A 22,153-nucleotide genomic window follows, 5' to 3' on the forward strand; every position below is an offset into this window, starting at 1 on the left:
CCAGAACTACACAGCTCCATTAATTTGTGCAGTGAATGAGGCTGATTGAAGTGAATGGGAGCAGCACTACAGTTACCAGTTCCATCCACTAAAATCTAATATTGATAACCTGTCCTCGGGAATGGCTATTAATAGTAATTTTCTGGTCCATCGCTTTAAGGACCCCAAATTCTCTAAAACCAAATTCAACGCAATATCGTGCTAGCAAAACCCTTAACAGGCTGCAATACATATCTCAGCTACTAGGTGGTCGCATATAGGGTCATTTATTAAACTGGAGTAAAGTAGAACTGGCTAACTAAGACCATAGCAAACAATCAGATTCCACCTTCCATTTTCCAAAGGAGCTATCAAAAATGAAAGGTAAAATCTGATTGGTTGCTATGGGCAACTAGGCCAGTTCTACTTTACACCAATTTGATAAACGACCCCAATATAATATAGACATATCTTGACAAATTATTGCAAAATCAAGGTTTTGTTTCCAAAGCTGATCCTCTTGTGACAGACATCTCAGGTTATGTTGAGCAAAGTGGACCGGTAAGAACGGACACATCTATATATAGAGTTGTTTGGTGAGGTCTTCAAATACAGTAGTGTTGCTTCTGTCCCATACCTGCCTGTGACATGGTAGACCTGTCAGTAGTAACTGTTTTCCAGACAAAATCCAGCCATACACCTAAGATAGCAACTTCTCCCCCCTCCATAATAAACATGCACACTTGGCTTGGTTAATCATGCATGTTTATTTCAATGGGGAAAGGGTAAAAAAGCACATTTCATTTGGAACAAAGCAGCACTATGCATTAGGAAACCCTTCTAATTCCAGTCAATAAGTAAAAAGAATCCAGTATATTCTACTAGAGACTACAGAAAAATACAATTGCAATTGGAACCATGTAACTACAGTCTGGTAAGTGTGACATCTGTGATATGCAGACATGGGATTCAGCCAATTTCCTCAGGTTCTCCAGATCTGGTTGTTAACATTACAGCGGCAGCTGGAGATGAGTGCTTCCATCCCATAGTGTAGCTCCTTAACCTTTTTAAAAGTTGGGTGGTATGTGTGTGTAGTGTATATATGGGGTATTTATGTATATGTGTGTTGCATATATATGGTGTATGTATATGTAAACATGTGTTGTGACGCTGCGTGTCCACCGTTGAGTAGGGAACCTGTTGTTAAAAATTTGAATCTCCCCCCTGGTGATATGTAAAATATTTAAAAATATTCTAAGAAGAGCTGCAAAAGTATATAGCAGTGAATACTCTAATAACGAGCATGACTTTATGGACAACAGATCAATGCTTAACCAACATGCTTGGTTCCTATAAGGAAGTAAAGGCAAATCTGGATGTTGTACATGTGGCTCAGGTGATATGTATTCATTGACAAAAAATAACGCACCAAGAAGGAGTTGTTGGAATTGAATGTAATGGTAATATATGTAAGTTATTACATTAAGAGCAAAAGCGGATGCTCTTGCACCTTGTTGTGCCACCTCTAGCCTGTATACAGGATGAGATACGGTTGGGCATGAAGACATACAGGTTACCTATGGTATACTGTGCCACAGATGTTGCAGCTGGGCCCATAGATCCTGCACGCTCGTAGGTTGCGAAAGCTGGTATCCCATAAATGATCGATTGGCAAAAAATCTAGCGACCGGTCAGGCCAAGGAAGGATTGCAATCTGGCAGAGACATTCCTGGAAAACCCTTTCAGTGTGTGGGCGAGCATTATCCTACTGGAAAATGGCAGTTGGAATCTCTGCCATGAGAAGCAGCACATGTGGCCCCAGGATGTCCTGCACATATCACTGAACTGTTAGTGTCCCTTGTAACACCACTGGGAGTGAACAACTGTCATATGCATTGGCTCCCCAGATCATCACATGAGTAGTTGTGGCAGATTTTAAGTGCTCACCATATCGGATTCCAAGCATAACCTGGATCAATCACCTAAGACAATGCGGTACCAGTCCATAGAGGTCCACGACACAGGCGACAATGGCTAGCAGTACATGTAATGGACCATGACACGAAGGACGAGATTCATCAAACTGGTGTAAAGAAGAACTAGCTTAGTTGCCCATAGCAACCAATCAGATTCCACCTTTTATTTTCAAAAGAAGCTGTGGAATGGTTGCAATGGGCAACTAAGCCAGTTCTACTTTACACCAGTTTGATAAATGACCCCCAAGTTTCTTTCTTCTTAGCATCTGGAAATGATCCGGCCAGAGTCAGGGTGAGAGCTGCTAGTGATTGGCAGTGGACCAAATGATCCTCTCTTCTGGTGGCTTGTCTAGGTTGTTCAGAGCCTGATTCCCATTTGTACATGCCCTTACATAACCACTGCTCATAACAGCTAGGTCAGAATGGTCTAGATGGCAGTTAATTTGTTGAAACAATCCCTTTTCTCTCAGTCCAATGTTCTCCCTTTCTTGAAGTCTGTCAATTGGACAAAATGTTTTTGAGTACATCATATGGACATGTCTAGCAGTCAGTGATCCCTCACTAAGAGGTACACTACCCAAAAGTAGGGTTACTTAGGCTACATTCACACAAAAGAAAAGGTCATTAAAAAAATCGTAGAACTATTGATTTTTAACAGCTGTTTTTTCACGTATGCCTTCCTGATAAACAGCCATTAAAATTGTCTCGCCTGAATTGTATGAGGGCTGTCTGTCCATGAAAACAGAACAAAATAACGAAACAAAATAGAATCTTATTTTTTGATGACTGCAATGATTCTGAAAGCAGCCATCACATGGCCATGTGAGTATACCCTAACGCTGGGTTCACACCTGAGCGTTTTACAGCGCGTTCCTACGCGCTGTAAAACGCACAACAGGCAAGAACCAATGATTCCCTATGGGAAGGGTTCACACCTGGGCGTTTTACAGCGCGTACGATCGCGCTGTAAAACGCCCGACGCTCAAACAAGTACAGGAGCTTTTTTTGGCGCGTTTGATGCGCGTTTGGGCCATAGACTCTTTGGACAACACTGCTGTCAATCACCCAAACGCGCGTCAAACGCGCGTTCACTATTAAAAAAACCGCGCATAAAACGCGTGACAAAAACGCGCATAGAAACGCGCGTTTGAGAAACGCCTAGGTGTGAACCCAGCGTTACGGTTACGCTGGGTTCACACCTGAGCGTTTTACAGCGCGTTCCTACGCGCTGTAAAACGCACAACAGGCAAGAACCAATGATTCCCTATGGGAATGGTTCTCACCTGGGCGTTTTACAACGCGTACGATCGCGCTGTAAAACGCCCGACGCTCAAACAAGTACAGGAGCTTTTTTTGGCGCGTTTGACGCGCGTTTGGGCCATAGACTCTTTGGACAACACTGCTGTCAATCACCCAAACGCGCGTCAAACGCGCGTTCACTATTAAAAAAACGTGCATAAAACGCGCGACAAAAACGCGCATAGAAACGCGCGTTTGAGAAACGCCTAGGTGTGAACCCAGCGTTAGAGTAGTCCTACCTCAAGAGGTAGTAATGGTAGATATATCAGTAAAAGGGGCTAGATGCTTATCTAAAAGCAAATGGAATTAAAGGTTATAATGAACGGTGTTTTCTGGGACTTAAATATTGATGACAACAATATTTAATTCAAGGAAATAACCTTTAATATAACAATTAATATTGTATAATTGATATGGACTTGTGCCTTTTTTTGAACTATTGGATCTATATGTAACTATTACTACGCTATAACTATGGGTAATAAAATAACAATTACGCACATACCTACATCACATTAACTGCTAAATATTTTGTACATCAATACAACTCTACTTTATGTATTTCATTTGTTTGGGGTGGGGTGACATCACCCCATAGGGACGTTGCTAGTCCTTTAGATCCGGGGCACAATCATTCTCAGACCTAGCTAGCAGAAGCTGTTGTTTACACTTTGTTTATTGTACTGGCATCTATTCTGGTCATTAACACTATATATGTCATCATGATGACATATATAGCTCCAGCCCAGAGGTCATGTCTCCATGGAGTTCATGACCACTGAAGAATCTTGCCACTCAGCCCAGTGCCTCCGCTCCCTCCTGCAACAGCTTCCGGCCTCCCATGCTGCAGTGGATAGGAAAAGAATAGAAGCTTATTCAGATAACCAGGCAGAGGAGTGGGATTGTAGTATCACTGGTGTGGACAGTGTGTGAATGAATAGGGGCAGTGTATGTACAGTATATATGCATATATACATATGTAAATATACGAGTTATCAGCAGACAATACAACAGATTTCAGTGTATTAAAGGGATTGTCCAAATGTTTAAAACTGGTGACCTACCCCCAGGATAGGTCAACAGTATCTCATAAGTGGGGGGGGGGTCTGCCTCCCTGGACCCCTGTCGATCAGCTGTTCATAAGTCACATTTCCTAGGCGCAGCTCAATCCACTTCAAGTCAATGGAGCTGAGCTGCAATACCAAACGTAGCCACTATACAGTGGACAGCACTGTGCTTGGTAACCTGTGAGGAGCCACAGCCTCTTCAAACATCTGATTGGTGGGGGTGTCGGACCCCACCGATCACATGCTAAACACTTGAAAACTCTTTAACTCTAGATTTCTGATGTAAATACATTGAAATACATGATTGGGCTGGACACCATTTTTATGAAGTCTGTTTACCATTATTTTCATTATCTACAACTATTTTGGGGAAGGTGTATGAGGCTTTTGGGTGCTGCTGCTGCTGCCAAGACTGGCTCATTTATGGCTCATTTATCAGACTTTTGTAAGAACCTTTTAGCAGGATAGAGGAGTAGTATGTGATTGGTGGGGTTTCCTATCGCTGGGACGCACAATGATCATAAGAATAGGATCCTGCCGTTACCAAGTACATTAGGAGTCTCAGCGGTAGGAACCTTCAGCAAACAGAAACTTATGCCCTAGCCTGTCAATCAACATCTATGCAGTAAAGTTGTTCACTGAGATTTACCCCTTTACTGTGGGGCCCTGCAGAAACTTGTATGTGCATTGAATTTGGTATGCACTATTGCTACACTACTATACTGCATTTCTATACCTTGGTCTTCTATATCTCTCTTGGCCTCTGTTCCTCCCTTGAGTTCTTCTTGTATAAAATTTCCAATAATGCAGTTATTGTACGTAGATGCTGATTGCATATAGATATATACAGTGTATATACACATGACTGCATTTTTATTGGCATTGTCTTCTAATAATTTAGGGTATATGGTATTTATACGAGGATATACTCAACAGTAGCTATTAAATGCTTATGGCAGTGTTAATAAGAATCTCATTTTCTATTTAAACCTTGAGCCGTTTTTACTGATGGTTGGGAGGTGCCATATAAACTGCTCAAAGGTCGGGTGTTAGTCATAGAAGATAGTAATGGAGGCCAAGTAATTGTCACAACTAGAGATAAGCAAATTTCATATTTGAAATTCGTTCACATTTTGTTTGTTGGTAAAAGATGAATTGCGTTATGGATTCTGTTACCACGGACCATAACGCAATTCTATGACGGAATGCATAAGGCAATGACTTTAGAGGCATTCCGTTATTCATTCCATCATAATATAAGTCTATGGGCTGCAAAATGAGGGGATGCATAATGGAAACGGGACGGATCTGTTTTGCAGCCCATAGACTTCTATTATGATGAAATGAATAACGGAATGCCTCTAAAGGTATTGCCTTATGCATTCCGTCATAGAATTGCGTTATGGTCTGTGGTAACAGAATCCATAACGCAATTCACCTTTTACCAAAAAACAAAGTGTGAACAAACTTCATAAGCGGAAATTCGCTCATCTCTAGTCACAACCCACGCTAATTGCTCTGTTATCACCTGCTCTGCTGTATCTCCCACTACCACGCTCCATGCTAAACAAGCACCCTATAATTACTTGCACCCAGGGGCATAGCTAATGGCTCATGGGCCCTGGTGCAAGAGTTCAGATTGGGGCCCCTCTTTCCCTCAGTGCTTTGTGGCCAAGGGCAGGAAGTGCATAGCCTTCGTGCTGCCGGAGGCTAAAATTGAAACGGCACCCCTGCCCCCATGCCGAATTCTTGATTTAACCCCCTTCCCTTGAGCCAGAGGTGTAACTTGACCAGCATGGACTTTATATAATACTGGTGTCTTCTTATGCACCACAAGGGTCTTTGGGCCCCCTCAGGCTCCTGGGCCCGGTAGCGAATGCTACCTCTGCACCCCCTATAGCTATGCCCCTGCTTGCACCCTGTACCTAATCTCTGATCCTGGACCTTGCATCCTTAAAATCCATTGGGGGAGATTTATCAAAACTGGTGCAAAAGAAAAATTGTCTTACTTGCCCATCGCAACCAATCAGATTCCACCTTTCACTATTCAGAGCCCCTTTGGAAAATGAAAGGTTTAGTCTGATTGGTTGCTGTGGACAACTCAGCCAGTTTTCCTTTACACCACTTTTGATAAACCTCCACCATTGAGCTTGTTTTTGCGGGAAAGAGGCCCTTGGGGTATAAACTTCTGATATTGTACCTGCATCCCGTAACTTGAGTCTATCCAGTTTTCTCTACCCTTGTATCTGGCTGAGTTGTAACCCAATATGGAGGACAGTTTCCAAAGTAAAACATATCTTAACTTTTTTCCTTAACCTCAAATAAAACTTTTAAGTGACAGCAGACTAGAAATGGCATGCTGGTATTATCATGTCAGATGGAGGTGACTAACCTGAAATTTTAGGTGAATATAAAATGGCTCATTTGAGATAATATATGATGTATTGAAAACAATGTTAGGCTACTTTCACAATGGTTAAGTTTCATTTAATTCAACAGGCTGCATCCATTCTGTTCAGTTCCATTCGGATGTGGTTGTATAAAATCGAAAATGAACAAAAAATGAACAAAAAAACGGATTAACGTACATTGTTTTTAGTGCTTGTTCAGTTTCGCAAACTGGACACAAAACTGCAGTTTGTGTCTGGTCACAGAACACAACAAACCTTACCGGAGTGTATTCTGATGCACTTCATTCTGGTTTGTTCAGTTTTGTCCCCAGAAAATCATATGTGAAAGTAGCCTTACACTGCCACCTGAGCAAAGCTTGCAAACTTTAAGGCTAACATGCAGTAGACTAGAGTGTTAGTGACATGAAAGTCATCATATGTTGTCTTCATTATGCTGAATTACCTCTCTGCATAGAAAACATCCAGGCCTACGCACTGCCATTATCACTGCTCCATTCTTTTCCCAGAGGTCTTTTGCTTTGCACTTCTTTGACTCTGTTGGAGAAAGGCAATACTCAATTTAACATATACTGTATAATATATATATATATCTTACAATGTTCATCCTGGTTTTGGTATACAAACATTTTTTGTAATACTGTAGGTCTTATCATAGATTATAAGTATCTTAATTATTAGAACTGAAATAATCTGAATCCTGGTCAGTTTGACAGCTTTCATGCTGAACTTCAGAATCCCAGGATAGGAGGGAGTGCATTATGAAACCCCTGCCTTGGGATCCAGGGAAGCCTGCCTCTGCATACCACTGAACGGTTCAGAAACCAACCTATGAGAAGCTCATTAAGGATGTAATTATAGGTAACAAAGTGGTAGCAGTCACAAAAGGGGGTGATGGAGCTTGAGTGGGCCCAGAAGGTCCCACCATCCCATATAAGGAGAACAATACTACATACCTCCCAACCTCCCAATGAGGCAAAAATAATCTGAATATAGAAATTTATAAAATCGAAACTGCATCAAAAAATGAAATAATATACAAGGAGGGCTCTAATATACAGAGAGCAACCAGACAAACAAGTTCTGGGTCAATATTGTGAATAATAATTGTAATAATGCAAATCTATAACTCAGATAAAAAAAGAGGGACATTTAAGGAGCAATGAGGGACAGAGGGACTTGGGTCAAAAATAGGGACAGTCCCTCTAACTTGGGAGGTCTGATACTATTAAAGGGGTTGCCCAGGATTAAAGATTTTGCCACTGCAATCACAGCAGGCATTGTTTGGACAGTGTATATGGGCATGCCTTGTTGACAAAGAGAATGATAATATACATTTCCAAGAGGAATAACAAATGAACCACACAATGCAGAGTTTTATTAAAAAATGCTCCTCATTTGCTATTCATGGGGCATGCATACTGCATATTTACTAAAACATACATTTTAGGAAAACAGACTGACCCTGTTTAAGATCAGACTGAATAATAACCCAGCATTAGGACCATAAAATGTTTTTACCATCTTCTATAGACTTCAGCTCCGCGTCTTCTAAATATTCCAAGTTAGCCTTTTCCGTCGTAGGCAGGAAATAGTCTGTGTTGGCCAGAATGATCCCAGCCACTGCTGCACTAAGAGCTCCAATGCTGATTGACCACAATCCCATCGTGAAAATGTCAGACTCTGGCACAACCCACATCTCTGAAACAATATATTTGCACAAATGTCATTGTATAAACTTACAATGTGTAGCTATTATTGAACATTTACTAATCATGGTTTACTGTCACATTGCAGGCTTGTCTTCACAAATGTAAAGGGGTTGTCTGGCCTTTACTAAGTGATGTCCAATAGGATAAGCCATTACTAGATAAAGGGCGGGAGTCTGACACCCAGAACCCCATCAGCTGTGCAAGTGTAGCTCTGTCACTGGACGTCAGCAGCGGAACTACACAACTTTGTCAACCATGCAGTGGACGGCACTTGTCACTTCAACGCTGCTCCCATTGAAGCAAATAGCTGCAGTGACCACACTGTCCACTACAATGTTGTCGGAGCTGTGTAGTTCCAGCACTAATGTCTGGCAATAAACCCAAACGGCTGAACAGCAGGGGTGTCAGACCCCCACCAATCAGCTAGTGCTGGCCTATCCTGATGACAAGCCATCACTTAAGGCCCTTTTATACTGCCCGATGTTCTGGCAGATTATCTCTAATGAGCATTAGAACGCTTGCTAAAGGATAGCAGTCACATTTAGACCCTAATTTCAATATTCATATATGTAGCTACTAATAACATGATATTCCAGAATCAGTTACTATTAGACTGACTTACCCCATATTTAATAAGATTCAGCCCTTAGCAACCAGTCTGCATAAAACTGCAATTTCACTATTCAGTTAAGATGGCCGCCACTGCCCTCACCCTGAGGCTAATCTCACCTGCCCTCACTAGCCAGTAACAATAGCCCCCCCAAAAGTGTCAGTAACCAGAGCCCTCCCCCCTAAAGGGTTAATATCCTGCAGCACAAAGGGGTCCTCTTACCACATGTTGCTTTCATTTATACACTGAGCAGATGGCAGATCTCCCTTCCCTGCTCTGCGCTGCTTCAATTCTGCATTATCCAGCTCTGCTGAGTGAGGGAGCGTCTGCCAAGCACAGGGAGAAGTGCACACAGCCCAGCACTGTTATCAGCTGCTGGGGAGGACCTGGCTTTAATCATTTACTTACAGTCCCTGGCTATCAGTAATGTGACCTTGCACGCAGCGTGCTCCGTCTCCGATAGAAAGACCATGCCTAGCAACCCTATTTTAAAGGGAACCTGTCACCAGTTTTATGGTGTCCTAACTAAGGGCAGCATAAATAAGTGACTGATTCTCTTAGCAAAATGCTGGGTCACTTTCTTTAATTGACCCAGTCAATCTGCCAGCATCTTGTATTAAAAAGCTCCAGCTCATAATGATGAGTCCTGAATATTCATGAGCTCCTGACTCTCCCCACCTACCTGCTGCTGATTGACAGTTATTTTCCATATGAATCAGCAGCAGGTGGGAAGGGGAGTGGCTATAGCTCTGAATTAAAAAAACGCTGGACTCAATGACATCACACTGGACTCAAATCAGCTCATTAGCATGCGGCATCTTTGTGTGTATATTATGAGGTAACCATCTGTCACACCAGTAAGTGAATACATCTAAGGTACTTTTTAGTAGTTAATGATTGTATATAATTAGTTTGATTATAATCAAATATCCACATGACAGGTTCCCTTTAAGCACAGGTAAAAGTAGGCAGTACAGGGAACAAAAATGTGGAATTAAGGGGTAATTGAATACACTGTGAAAAGTTGAAATAGGGCCACCAAGGTGATACAATCACCACAATCCAATACTCCCCAAAAAAATATAATACGCCAGTTATCCTTTTATAGATAATCTGCTGCTAGTATAAAAATGCTGCCGATTACCCAATGAATGAGCAAAATTATCATTCATTGGATATAATTTATTATGCAGACCCTTAAATCATAATTTTTTCTGGCCGAAACCTGGCATTTTGCTGTAAAACGTCCAAATCCCATTGGACGTTTGGCAAAATCCGGCAATGCCAGATCTGGTGAACTCCGGCAGCCTGTTCTCTGCTGAAAATGTTTACTGCAAATGTGAACATAGCCTTACATAGGTAGTTGGGCCATCAAGTTCAGCCGTCTAATATTTAGAAACCCAGGTTTTTTTAGAAAGTGGAAAAAATTCCTTCCTGAACAATGCTAGCAATTAGACAGATCCCTGGTTCAACATTCTAAATTAATTCTGGTAATTGTGTTTTACAAAAAAATATACAGTATCTAACCCCTTCTTAAGGTTAGGGGGTGGAGAGAAGAAGAGGAGGGGGAGAGTGGGGCTCCGATCTAATGGGCATGGTTGGGCTCCCTTACTGATAAGTACAGGCCCTTGGGCTCTTTTATCCTCATTTGCATATTTATAAAAAAATGTTTTTCGTGTCCAAAAAAAGAGGAATCAGGACATGAAGGTATATTTTGAAATTACATTAGGCTGCGTTGTTGACAGACTCCCTTTAAAAATGTGTAGTAATTGATTAGTGACAATGGTTTAGAAAATCATTGAGCAGCTGAAGGAACAAAGACAATAGCTTCATTGTCAGGGTGCATATGAAAATTCAAATGCTTGGGTGTACAAATTATGTAAATAATTACTCAGTTTCATAACAACATGAAAGGCAGTAATGCAAGATGCAAAACAAAAGAAATCAATAATCAACTATTCTTGATACAAAGAACAAAGTGCAGAAACAGTCAGCTGTCTGAGCCAGCAGGTAAAGGGGTAACAAATGAACATTAGCCTCTAGCTGTCCTTACACATTAGATCAATATTAGGGATGAATGAATGTCTTGAAATTAGTTCTGTGTCTGATTGATATCATTTTTCAAAAACATCAGTTTGTGTCCAAATCGATTGTACACAAATCTAAAAGGGCCTGAAAATTGGCATGTGACACTAGTATCTTGTCGGTCTCTCTTTTTTTATTTTTTAACAAAATTTTTGCTCTCCCCTTAAAGCTCTTTAATGCAATGACAGCAATAATAAATAATGTCAGAATTACACTGACACATATAGCTTTGGGTAGACCCATGGTTGACGGTATTAAATAGCCTGTTTAAAGACACACTGCGTCATTGTATTTGTTATGCTTTTTCACTTAAGAAACACTCCAAAAATTGTACCTTATTGGGGGCAGATGATGTTTAAAACACACACAGTGTTATAAAAAAAAACTGTGGCTTGTTAGGACCAAGCGTCTAAAAATTATGTCTTACCAGGGGCAGATCCCTGCCCCTCTTTATACACACACATATATATTAATGTCATAAGAAACAGTGCCTTGTTCTGCACAAGCAACTGAAAATTATGCATTAATGCGGGCTGAATGCCTGCCCATATTTACACACCCACAAATGTTGAACAAGCCTAGAAAAATTCTCCCTTTTACTTGGGAGCAGCAGTACGGTGTGGATGTGGAAAGGGTAAGCTGTGTCTGACAGGACTGTGGAAAAAAACTGCCAGATGGGAGCTGACCATAATAGAATCAGATCTGGCCCTGGCAAGTTTTTTTTTGAGGTATCGGCCATATGTTGCCTCTGTTCTTTAGACATTGCTGAGGCCAAAACCTTCCTCCTCAGATGTCACTTCCTCATTAGCACCCAGTCATAACACACAGTCATCTTCATAGCCCCCCCTACAATACTTTTATCAAACTTTGATGTGTTATCATCTGCTACCTGGCCCTCATCCTGATTCCCTGCTCTGTGTTTTCCCTGAGTGCCACTGTCACTCCAACTGCTCCTACTGCCACCACCGTGGCTTCAAGTGCCACGACTACCACTACCACCATCAACACAGCTATGCATAGAGTACCTCACCTCCACCTGATATTTGTAGTGGAGATAAGTGGTACCCAGTGGGGTCTTCTGCTGTTGTAGCCCACCTTTCTTTCCCATTCTGACATTCAGTTTGGAGTTCAGGAGGTTGTCTTGACCAGGACCACAACCCTACATGCATTGAAGCAACTGCCATGTGATTGGTTGACTAGATAATCGCATTAATGAGAAATAGAACAGGTGTTCCTAATAATTCTTTAGGTGAGTGTATATATAAACAAACTATCTAACTCTCTGATGTAATGACACCGGAAAGCAGAGAGCACAGCAATAACACCGCTGTCTCTCTCAGATCTGCAAAATACTGCATACAAGGGCTGCTAGGGAGGTTCTTATATAGTAAGGGGTAGGAAAATTTCCTATTGGTTGCTAGGGATGTTGCTAAGCTCAGACAAAGACATTGCAGCCTTCTCATTGGCCCACAAGCAAGAAGGGAAGTTACTGATGGAAATAAAATCTAGAATATTCAAAATTATGAATATATATATCACTATATTCTAAATATTTGCGAATTCTCGAAGTGCCGATATTCGCAATTAATTTTCGCTATTCAAATATTTGCACCCAACACTAGTAACTACACAATATCTTGATGTAATATAACATGTTTACTAACTGCTATGCTAATACTATAATACATTATAATAATGGCGTTTTTGCAGTAAAATTGCTTTTGAAACTTTGCTGCAACTGAACTCTATCTTGCAGTAATACAATGCGTCCTGTACTCAAAGCATTGGGAAATTAGACCCAAGGTCAGGCTGAAACTCACAGCATCATAGATCACTTCGGAAGATTTTAGTTAAAATTAAATTAAAAATAGTTTGCTGTTAATAATCAGTTTGATCTTTTTTTCTACTTGTAAAGGCTAGGGGGTGTTGGGTGCTATGTATTTTCTTAATACACCATTTATTATGTATTTTATTTTGCTGAATTTAGTTTGGTATTCTATAATCAGTAAAAGTCACGTTCATTGCTGATTGCGGCATCTGAGAATAATAGTGAGGGCTTTCAGGGGTTAATCTCCGCGCTCTAATGGATGAGGTGAGTATGTTGTTTTTTTTTTACCACCATTTCAGGGAAAATTGATGAGTTACCACAAAGCACAAGGAAATTTGGTTTTGCGGAGAATCTAATTTTCACTGAAATTCAAAGTTCACTTTAAATACTTTGATTCTCTCAACCCTACTTACTATTCCTGATTTCAACGGTCATGTGGAAAAACTGATGTGGGAATTGCTCCATTTGATAAATCTGTGTGCTTTGCATGTGTTGTCTAACGAGTAAGGAAAAGTCACACATTTCTGTGAAAATTTGTCTCACATTACATTTACTACCCGGTTCTTGGGATGTTTCCAGCCATGTGATCATATCAAAGCACTGGTATTAAAAAATTCATAGTAGCCTAAATTACCTAGCAACTCTGCATTTTTGTGGCATTGTAGTATGTCTAGAATAAAGAACAGGTAAACGCGGGTTGGCATTGGAATTCTGTTTTCGGTTTCGTTATAACAGAATTCTAGGACGGAAAGAAAAACGGAAGCCTTTAAGAGGCATTCCATCTTTCTCCGTCCTAATACATGTCTATGGGGACACATAACGGTTCAGTTTAGTTCCATTACACATGACAGAAAAAATAGTCCTGTGGTTATGTTGGGGTAGAGAGTTTCAGAGTGCAGAGAGTAGAGAAAAAGGTCTTGTGAGGATCAGAGATTACGTGTGGGGATATATTGAGAAAGTAGATCATAGATATATGGAGGGGACAAGAAGTGGACGGCCTCATATGTATTTGTTAGTATTTTAAACTGAATTCACTGGGCAATAGCGAGCCATTGAAGGGACTGGCAGAGGGGAGAGGCAGAAGAGTAATGGGGGAGGAGAGGTGTATTAGTCAGGCAGCACAGTTGAGGATAGATTGGAGGGGTGCGGGGGTGCTAGATAAAAGGCCACATAAGAGGATGTTACAGTAGTCTAGGTGGGAGATGATGAGGGCATTTACAAGCATTTTTGCCAACTCATGGCTGAGGAACGCGTGGATGAGAGAAATATTTTTGACTTGGAGGCGGCAGATGGTGGAAAGGGCTTGGATGTGTGGTTTGAAGGACATGGCAGAATCAAAGGTTACTCCAAGACAGCAGACTTGGTTCACTGGGGAGAGTGTGCAGCCTTTGATTGTGATAGGTAGGTCTGTTAGGGGTTTGAGTGAGATGGGGAAAGATGATAAATTATGTTTTATCAATGTTAAGTTTTAGAAAGTTAGGGGAGAAGAAGGAGGATATAGAAAATAGGCATTGTGGGATTCTAGATAGTACAGTGGTGATATCTGTACCAGAGAGATACATTTGCATGTTGTCAGCATAAAAGTGATACTGAAATCCATGGGGCTCTATGAGCTATCCCAGGCCAAAGGTTATACTCTTTTACATATCATTCATTAATACTACAAGAATGCAAAATTCATTACACCACTTTTGAATTATTTTTTTTAATTTTTATTTATCTACCTCCCCTCGTACATTGTCTCAGAATGGTTGAAAGCCTAATGTACTCTGCAATTGTTCTTGTTCACTAAATCACTAAAACTCAAATACAAAACTACTCCAGCTGGTTAGTTCAACTTTAAGGTAAAAACAGAATCATCGGAGCAGACTGTCCCAACGCCTCTTATTGATGTCCAGTATTATTCCACATCAACGAGCACTTCTGTAAGGGAGCATTATATGAAAGCTAAACCATTACTATTGAAGTTTCCTGCAGGCTTTGTTTCAATACAAAACCCGATTCCGAGCGTGTATAAAACCACTGGGATTAGAAGAAATTTAATAATGTTAAACAGCAAAATAACATGTGACGTTACATCTACAAAGCTTACCAACACATCACTGCAGGTGCTAGACAGACCAATCCATGGACAAGTTTAATTTGCAAACTTCTAGAAACGTCATTTGAAAACTATTAATAACTAAATTAGGGAATTTTACCATATGGTAAATCTAAAACAGAAATGTTATCTACAACATACTCTCATAGGTGACCGGTCTGGCTTCTATTTCCAGTACAAGAAACAAGATAGTACAACCAGGTACCCCAATGCTTCACTAAATGGATGTACAAACTATGTACCCTGTATGATCAATAGAATATGACACTTGCCCAGAGATTTGTATGGACAGATGACTTTGTATGGACAGTTAGACAGTGTCTAAAAAGACAACATGCTGTTCAAGTGTTCCTGATGAAAAATGCACAGAACGCTGAACTTATAACAATTCTTACACAAAAAGCAGGAACAGAAAACACAGAGTTACCAGCAGAAAATAGGACACTCATTGGCTAAGCTGGGAATCAGAGTTTAATGCACTATGTAGCACTTCAAAGAGGTATAGACATTCCTAGAGAGAATCCTGAGATCACATCACTGGATGTCTCTTCAAACAGCGGTTTTGCAAACAGGTTGGAAATACAAAACGTGGTACAAAGATGACATAAGTGTAGTCATACCAAAGTCTAAATCAGAGCAGGTTGCATATTGGCTACATCAGTAAACGTGCATGGGTCAGGGCAGTAGTGTGAAAATCTGCATGAAGTACATTGGCTGTCAACTCTTTGGGATATGCCATCAATGTATGATTAGATTCCACTCCAAGAAATGGCAATGATCAGCAGAAATAATGGACAGCAGCATTTGCTGGATCGCTGCAATAACCGAATGAAAGACATGAGTAAGACTGTGTCTGGCTTTCTCAGCCCTGTTCACTTAAATGGGCTACGTTGCTCTGCCAGGTATAGATATACTTGACATTTAAACCTTCCATTGTCATGGTAAATTACGACCACAGGCATTTGAGGGTCATTTACTGGGAGTGTGGTCTGCCTCCGGTGACCAAACGGCTTCCCCATGGCAAGATCGCAGGAGCCATTCAGGTGTTATGGCAGTCAGGAACCTTTTAAAGGTTCTTAGGCCTTCCATAGCAAAGCTCCTATTGAGCCCTGCCTGCGGCTGCTCCAGCAGGGATGCTGGCTGTCCGCCAGACAAAAAATGCTGCAGCATGCACTTTTTGTCTAGCTGAACACTGACATTTATGCCAGGAAAGCGGCCACATCACTGCCAGACCCCATGACAGTCTATGGGTCCAGCAGTGACCAGTTTTAGTCGGCAATGCTGGATCTGGTAAACTCCGGCAGTCTGACCCTATGCTGGAACAGACTGCCAGAGTTCACAATGCCAACCTGAACCCAGCCTTAGACTGCTGCAGGTTTATAAGCCCCTGGCTTGCACTGGCTAGCATTAGGCTACCTGCATACAATGTGGGAAGCATCCTTTTTTTCTCCATGGAGAAACTGCAGCTTAATACAGTACAAGCAATGTTAATGTGATAAATCTCATTCATGTACACTTTGCTTCTGGGACTGTATGTTGGAGGGGCTGAAGAGAGGGAGGAGTAATGTGATTTACAGGGGCTGCATTGGAGGGGCTGATGTTATTTATATGGAGCTGTAATATATACATTTCCTGCCATACGACCAGCTGATGGACATTTTCTAACTAAAATCTACTGGTATATAGAGCATTGTACATTCATACTAATGGGTTTTAGCTGGAGAAATTCTTTCCATAGACAACTGGTAAGGGGGGGTTGTGAGTTCAAATCCCTCTGTTAACAGTTTAAAAGTAGAGAAAGTATTGTCTGACTATACACTAAAGTGTATGGGAGCCTTAAAAGTAAGGGGCCCACCTAACATTTTTGCACAGGTTCTCCGTACTGTCTGTGCCCATCCCTGGCATGGAAACACTCCAGCTCTTGGTACGTAACCTAGAAGTGCAGCAGCCTTAGGTACCCAAAGAGGTCTGGAAGTTCAGACACAATGATAACAAAAAATACATAGGGTTAATTACTCATACCGGTAATTGGATTTTCTAATAGCCTCACCAACAGCACTAACACAGAAGCTCAAACTTTAAAAGAGCCTCCTCCCCTTACCTAACCAGTAAATAACAAAGTACACGGTAGTGATGCAAGAACAAAATTATATTAATCAAACTGGAAAACCATAATTAAGGGTGGGAAAACCCCCAGTGCCGTTGGGGAGGCTATTGGAAAATCCAATTACCGGTAGGAGTAATTAACCCTTTTTCTCCAGCGCCTCCACCAACGGCACTGATAGGAGGAAAAACAGAGGAGTTTTACTAGGGTGGGATTACGGCAGAAATAATTCTGCGCCCAAAAAGGATAAATCCTGATTATGCATGACACTTAATTTATAATGGTTAAAGAAAGTCATTGGATTTGACCATACAGCTGCTTTACAAATTTGTTCAATAGAGATGGCTGCATTTTCTGCCCAAGAGGTCGACATTGCCCATGTTGAATGGGCCCCGAGTCCCTTTGGAAGATCTAGGTTCTTTTGAGAATAACAAATAGAAATTGCCTGCTTTATCCACCTTGCAATGGTGGCTTTACTGGCTGCAAGAGAAGGCCTTCTGACCTTTAAAGGTAGTCTTTAAAGGTCTGAAGTTTGAGAGAAATATCTTCAATAGGCTCAAACGTAGAGTCCATCAGCGCCGTAAGGACTAAGTTCAAGTCCCAAGGTGGAATGGTAGAGTGTAATCTGGGGGAATCTCTGATTGCTCCCTTGATGAATCGCCTGATTAGATAGATTTGTGTCTAGAAAAACTGCTAAAGCGGAGATCTGAACTTTAAGGATGGATGGCTAAAGCCCTTTGTTTAAACCTGCCTGCAGAAACTCTAAAATGACAGGTATGTTGAGTAAAGGACTTTGCTGGATCCTGTTACTAGAAAAAGAAAAGCTTTCCACGTTCTGAGATAGCTCTTGGAGGTTATGACTTTCCTACTCTTTAGTAAGGTAGAGATTACAGGGTCAGAGAGACCCTTCTTTTTCAGATTTTTGCGTTCAATCTCCATGCCGTCAACTTCAGCTGAGAGACCCCTGGATGGTGTACTGGCCAACATTGAGGAATGATGACCTGTGCGCCCTCTTCCGCCATCTTCATCAGGGTTCTCGGAATCAGGCTGAATGGAGGGAAAGCATATAGTAGACCACTATCTCCGGACTGTCTAGGGGGGACAGGGAACAAAATCTTTCTACTTTCCTGTTCATCCGGTCTGCAAATAAATCCAGAACCGGAATACCCCACATCTTGGTAATTTGAAGAAAGACTGATGGCTGAGGAAGTCGGCCACCATATTGCTGCATCCTTTTAAATGCACGACCGTTAGAGAGGATAGGTGTTTTTTTCCGCAAAAAGAAAGATATACCTTGATGTTGCTGCCAAAGATCGGCTTTGGGTACCTCCTTGCCTGTTTAAATAAGCGACTGTCATGATATTATCCGACAGGATTTTGATATGATGGAGAGAGGTTCTTGAGTGAAGGGCTAAAAGAACTTCGTAGACTTCTCTGAGCTCTCTTAGGTTTAATGATGCATTTAACATGGAATTGTCCCAGACTCCTTGAACCATAAGGTCCCCCGCATGGCCTCCCCAGCCTTGTCTGCTGGCATCTGTAGACACCACTAGAAGATTTTCTTGACGCCAGAAGACACCTCTATGCAGATTTATTTTTATCCTCCACCAACCCAGGGAACGTTTTATGAACGGTGGAATTGGAACTTTTTTGTCCAGAGAGTTTCTGTTGCCATCCCAAGATGCTAGAAGAAAGGCTTGCAGAATTCTGGTGTGGCTTTGTGCCCATCGGACAGCAGGGATTGAGGATGTAAGAATTCCCAGGATTGTCATGACGTTTCTGATAGTAGTTGATCTTAGACTGCAAAACCGATTTAACTTTAGTTGAATGGACGATTGCTTTTCTCTGTTTCTCCCTGGGTGTTCCTTCTCCCTGGCTGTAGCACTGTCCAATCGCAGCGCAAAGCTCACAGCCTGGGAGTTTGGTTTCTCCCTGGCTGTGAGCTCTGTGCTGCGATTGGACAGCCCTACAGCCCGGGAGAAGGAACGCCCAGGGAGAAACAGGGAATACTCCTCCCTGGTGACCCGATAGTATCAATTAACATACAGCGCGGGAGAAGGTAACGGTGCCACAGCGGGCGAACAGAGTGGCGCCCAGGGATAATAGTAAGTGCAGTGAGATCCCTGGGCGCTGCTCTACATGTCCAGATAGTTATCTTACAGTGTCGTCTTTAAGCATGGGCAAGGAGTCCAAAATCTCTTCCCTAGGGGTTCCTGCTGCAAGATGATACTCTAGCTGATTGAGCCATACTGATAGGGGTCTGGCGGTACAGGTGGATGCAAAGCTTGGTCTGAACATGGCTGTATTTACTTCCCAAGCCTTTTTTAGTAAGTTTTCACACTTCTTATCCATCGAATCACAAAGTAATCCCATGTTCTCAAACAGGAGGGAGGATTTTTTGGATATCTGTGCCACTGGAGCATCAATCTTTGGAGTTTTATCCCAAAGATTTGAGTCAGAGTCCAAAAACTGACACTTTATTATTATTTTTTTTAAGTGTTTGCAATCGGGGTTCTCTTTTTGGGCCCTTCCACTCCCTCGAGATTAGGGCCTTGACATTATTATGGATCGGAAAGACATGTCTTTTCCTTTCTCCTAGACCCTGAAACATCTGATCCAGGATGGAGGGACTTTCTTTAGACTCTTCCAGGTGCTTAGTAGCTCTTAGGCCTCTTTCACACAAGCGTGACGGATTGGCTCCGGATGCGTTCAGGGTGCGTTCAGTGAAACTCGCACCATTTTGCAAGCAAGTGGGTCAGTTTTGTCTGCGTGGGTGCAATGCTTTTTTATATCGTTTTTCACGCGCGTGATAAAAAAAAGGTTTACAAACAACATCTCTTAGCAAACATCAGTGAGAAAGGCATTGCATCTGCACTTGATTGTGGATGCTATGTGTTTTTCACTGAAGCCCAATTCACCCATTGAAATGAATGGGTCAGGATTCAGTGCGGGTGCTATGCGTTCATGTCACGGGCCTTGTAGTTTTTAAGTCAGAAGCAATTTCCCCTTCATCCAAATCCACCCGAATAACTGGGAACTCTGGGATTTTTGAGACGTAGAGGCTTGCGGTGAAGAGGGAGGTAACCTAGACTCCACTACAGCATTAACCTCTTCACATATACTCTGCATAGATCCCCCCAAAAGATGGAACACACCAACTATTACTGTCAGTGGGATCCAGTGGGGCCAGACTAATCTATACACCAAAAAGAATAAATGTCCCCCCACTAATAAAGAACAATCAAATACCAAAAATCAATATCTTTATTAAATTATGCAAATCGTGAACATATAAAAACAGTCAGCATACATGTGCAAGCAAAGAGGATACATTGGTACTGCAGTAAATGGTTATATATATTCAATGAGCTACATCCATCTCAATACAGCGTCCCAGTCTATCTCAGGATCACAAAATTTGTACAAAAATACGTCTAAAAGGGCATAGTGCAAGTTAAAAACGTATTAAAAATAATACATGTCCTAAAAAGAGAACAGAACAAAAGGACAGCTAAACAAGCACGTCGATTTACATCACATACTAACAAGCCAGAATATAACCCGTAATAATCAAAAGCATGCAGACCAAAGTGCCTCCAATCCCGACGTACGTTTCACTATACAGCTTTCTCAAGACATCCCTTGAGAAATAAGTAGGGTTCAGAACTCCCTCAGGAATAGACACCAGCACCAGGCACCCAAGGTGGATAATAGGCATAACATCGCCATACACCCATATCTGCCCAAGTCAGGAGAGGAGGCTTACCAGGCTGATGGTGCTTGCGGTCAAATCCAGAGGATTGCGGGCGGTATCTGGGTCAGTAGGCGCCGACATTGCAGGGAAGGCAACAGAACCTCCTGAGAGACGTCCATGACATCATGACATTCATACACATGCGTGCGTCGCAGCGGAATGACGTCACGACGCAAGCAACTCCTACCCAGGGAGTCTCCCTCCTGTCAGTGCCATTGGGGGAGGCGCCAGGGAAAATAATATATAATACATCATTGCCATACTACAGTAATACGGTTTACTGATCAATTTTCTGTAACGTGTGCATTATGTGAAAAATCTTTTAACTTACCAGACATCTCTGCCAAGACACCAGCGCACACCTGGCTAGAAGCACATGGAAGCAGATGGTGTGAGGTTCACATAAGCTAAACTGATGACTCATACTACCAGACACTCCCTGTTCCTGTTTATGTTTACAGCTTAAGGGTATTAAGCAGTGCTCCTTTTAGACATGAATATCTGTGGTAAAATGTATTACATACCTGAAAGTATTATAATGCAACAGCAGATAGCTGATTCAACTATCTGGTGAACCACGATGACTTCCTCAAAATATCAAAAGGTCTGATAAAGAAAGGAGGAACTATCTTTTGCCGATAGTCGCTTCTTTATTCTAGACTCTTTCAGTTAATTATCGGTGGCTATTCTTATTTACAATACTTACTATTGTTTGATCCTGCACTATTCACAACTTATGGTATGCTTTGTGTCAAATGGTTTTTTTTGTGTTTTTTTTTTATAAAGAAGAAATTCACTGGAAAGTACAGACAAGTGAGTAGGCTACTTTCTCAGGACTTTCATCTTTTCCAGTATTGTGCACTAAACCCTCATTGATTTTCTATGATACACTGGCGTGCACTAAAAAGAAGCAGTAAGGCTTTCAGGAAACAGACCATTACTATAGGTTATTGGGTGACATATAGACACACACCTTGTTATCACATGTGAAGTCCATAAGCAGCCAACAGTACAAGATGGTAATATGTTTCTAAAGATATCGCTGTCTAAAATGTCACTTTCGGCATAAAGGAAAAACATGCTACCTTTGATTAGTCATGTAGGGGTGGTGCCGGTCTCTCTCTCTAAATGTCACTCTCTAAAATGTCACATTTGGAGGAGTCATTCAGATGTGTCAGTCATGTAGCCCCACTTGCCAGCCATCTCTAGTGGTGCATGGGCAGTAAGGCG

At 41.6% G+C, this 22,153-nt stretch overlaps 1 protein-coding gene across 3 annotated transcripts in view; it reads right to left on the reverse strand.

Annotated features, from left to right (window-relative positions):
• Nucleotides 1-22,153, reverse strand: part of PRXL2A (peroxiredoxin like 2A) — a 44,900-nt gene that overhangs the window by 14,447 nt on the left and 8,300 nt on the right. For 2 of the 3 annotated variants that reach the window (XM_044297568.1, XM_044297570.1), the window contains exons 2-3: nucleotides 8,251-8,430; nucleotides 7,175-7,266 (exon numbers count right to left, since the gene is read on the reverse strand). In XM_044297568.1, the coding sequence (XP_044153503.1) occupies nucleotides 7,175-7,266; nucleotides 8,251-8,428 (270 nt within the window). In that variant the 5' untranslated portion in view covers nucleotides 8,429-8,430. Of the gene's footprint in view, nucleotides 1-7,174; nucleotides 7,267-8,250; nucleotides 8,431-21,254; nucleotides 21,344-22,153 lie in introns of those variants that run through there. The other variant, XM_044297567.1, reaches the window with a different exon arrangement.

The sequence above is a fragment of the Bufo gargarizans genome, chromosome 6 (genome assembly GCF_014858855.1).
Source record: "Bufo gargarizans isolate SCDJY-AF-19 chromosome 6, ASM1485885v1, whole genome shotgun sequence".
Classification (NCBI taxonomy): Eukaryota; Metazoa; Chordata; class Amphibia; order Anura; family Bufonidae; genus Bufo; species Bufo gargarizans.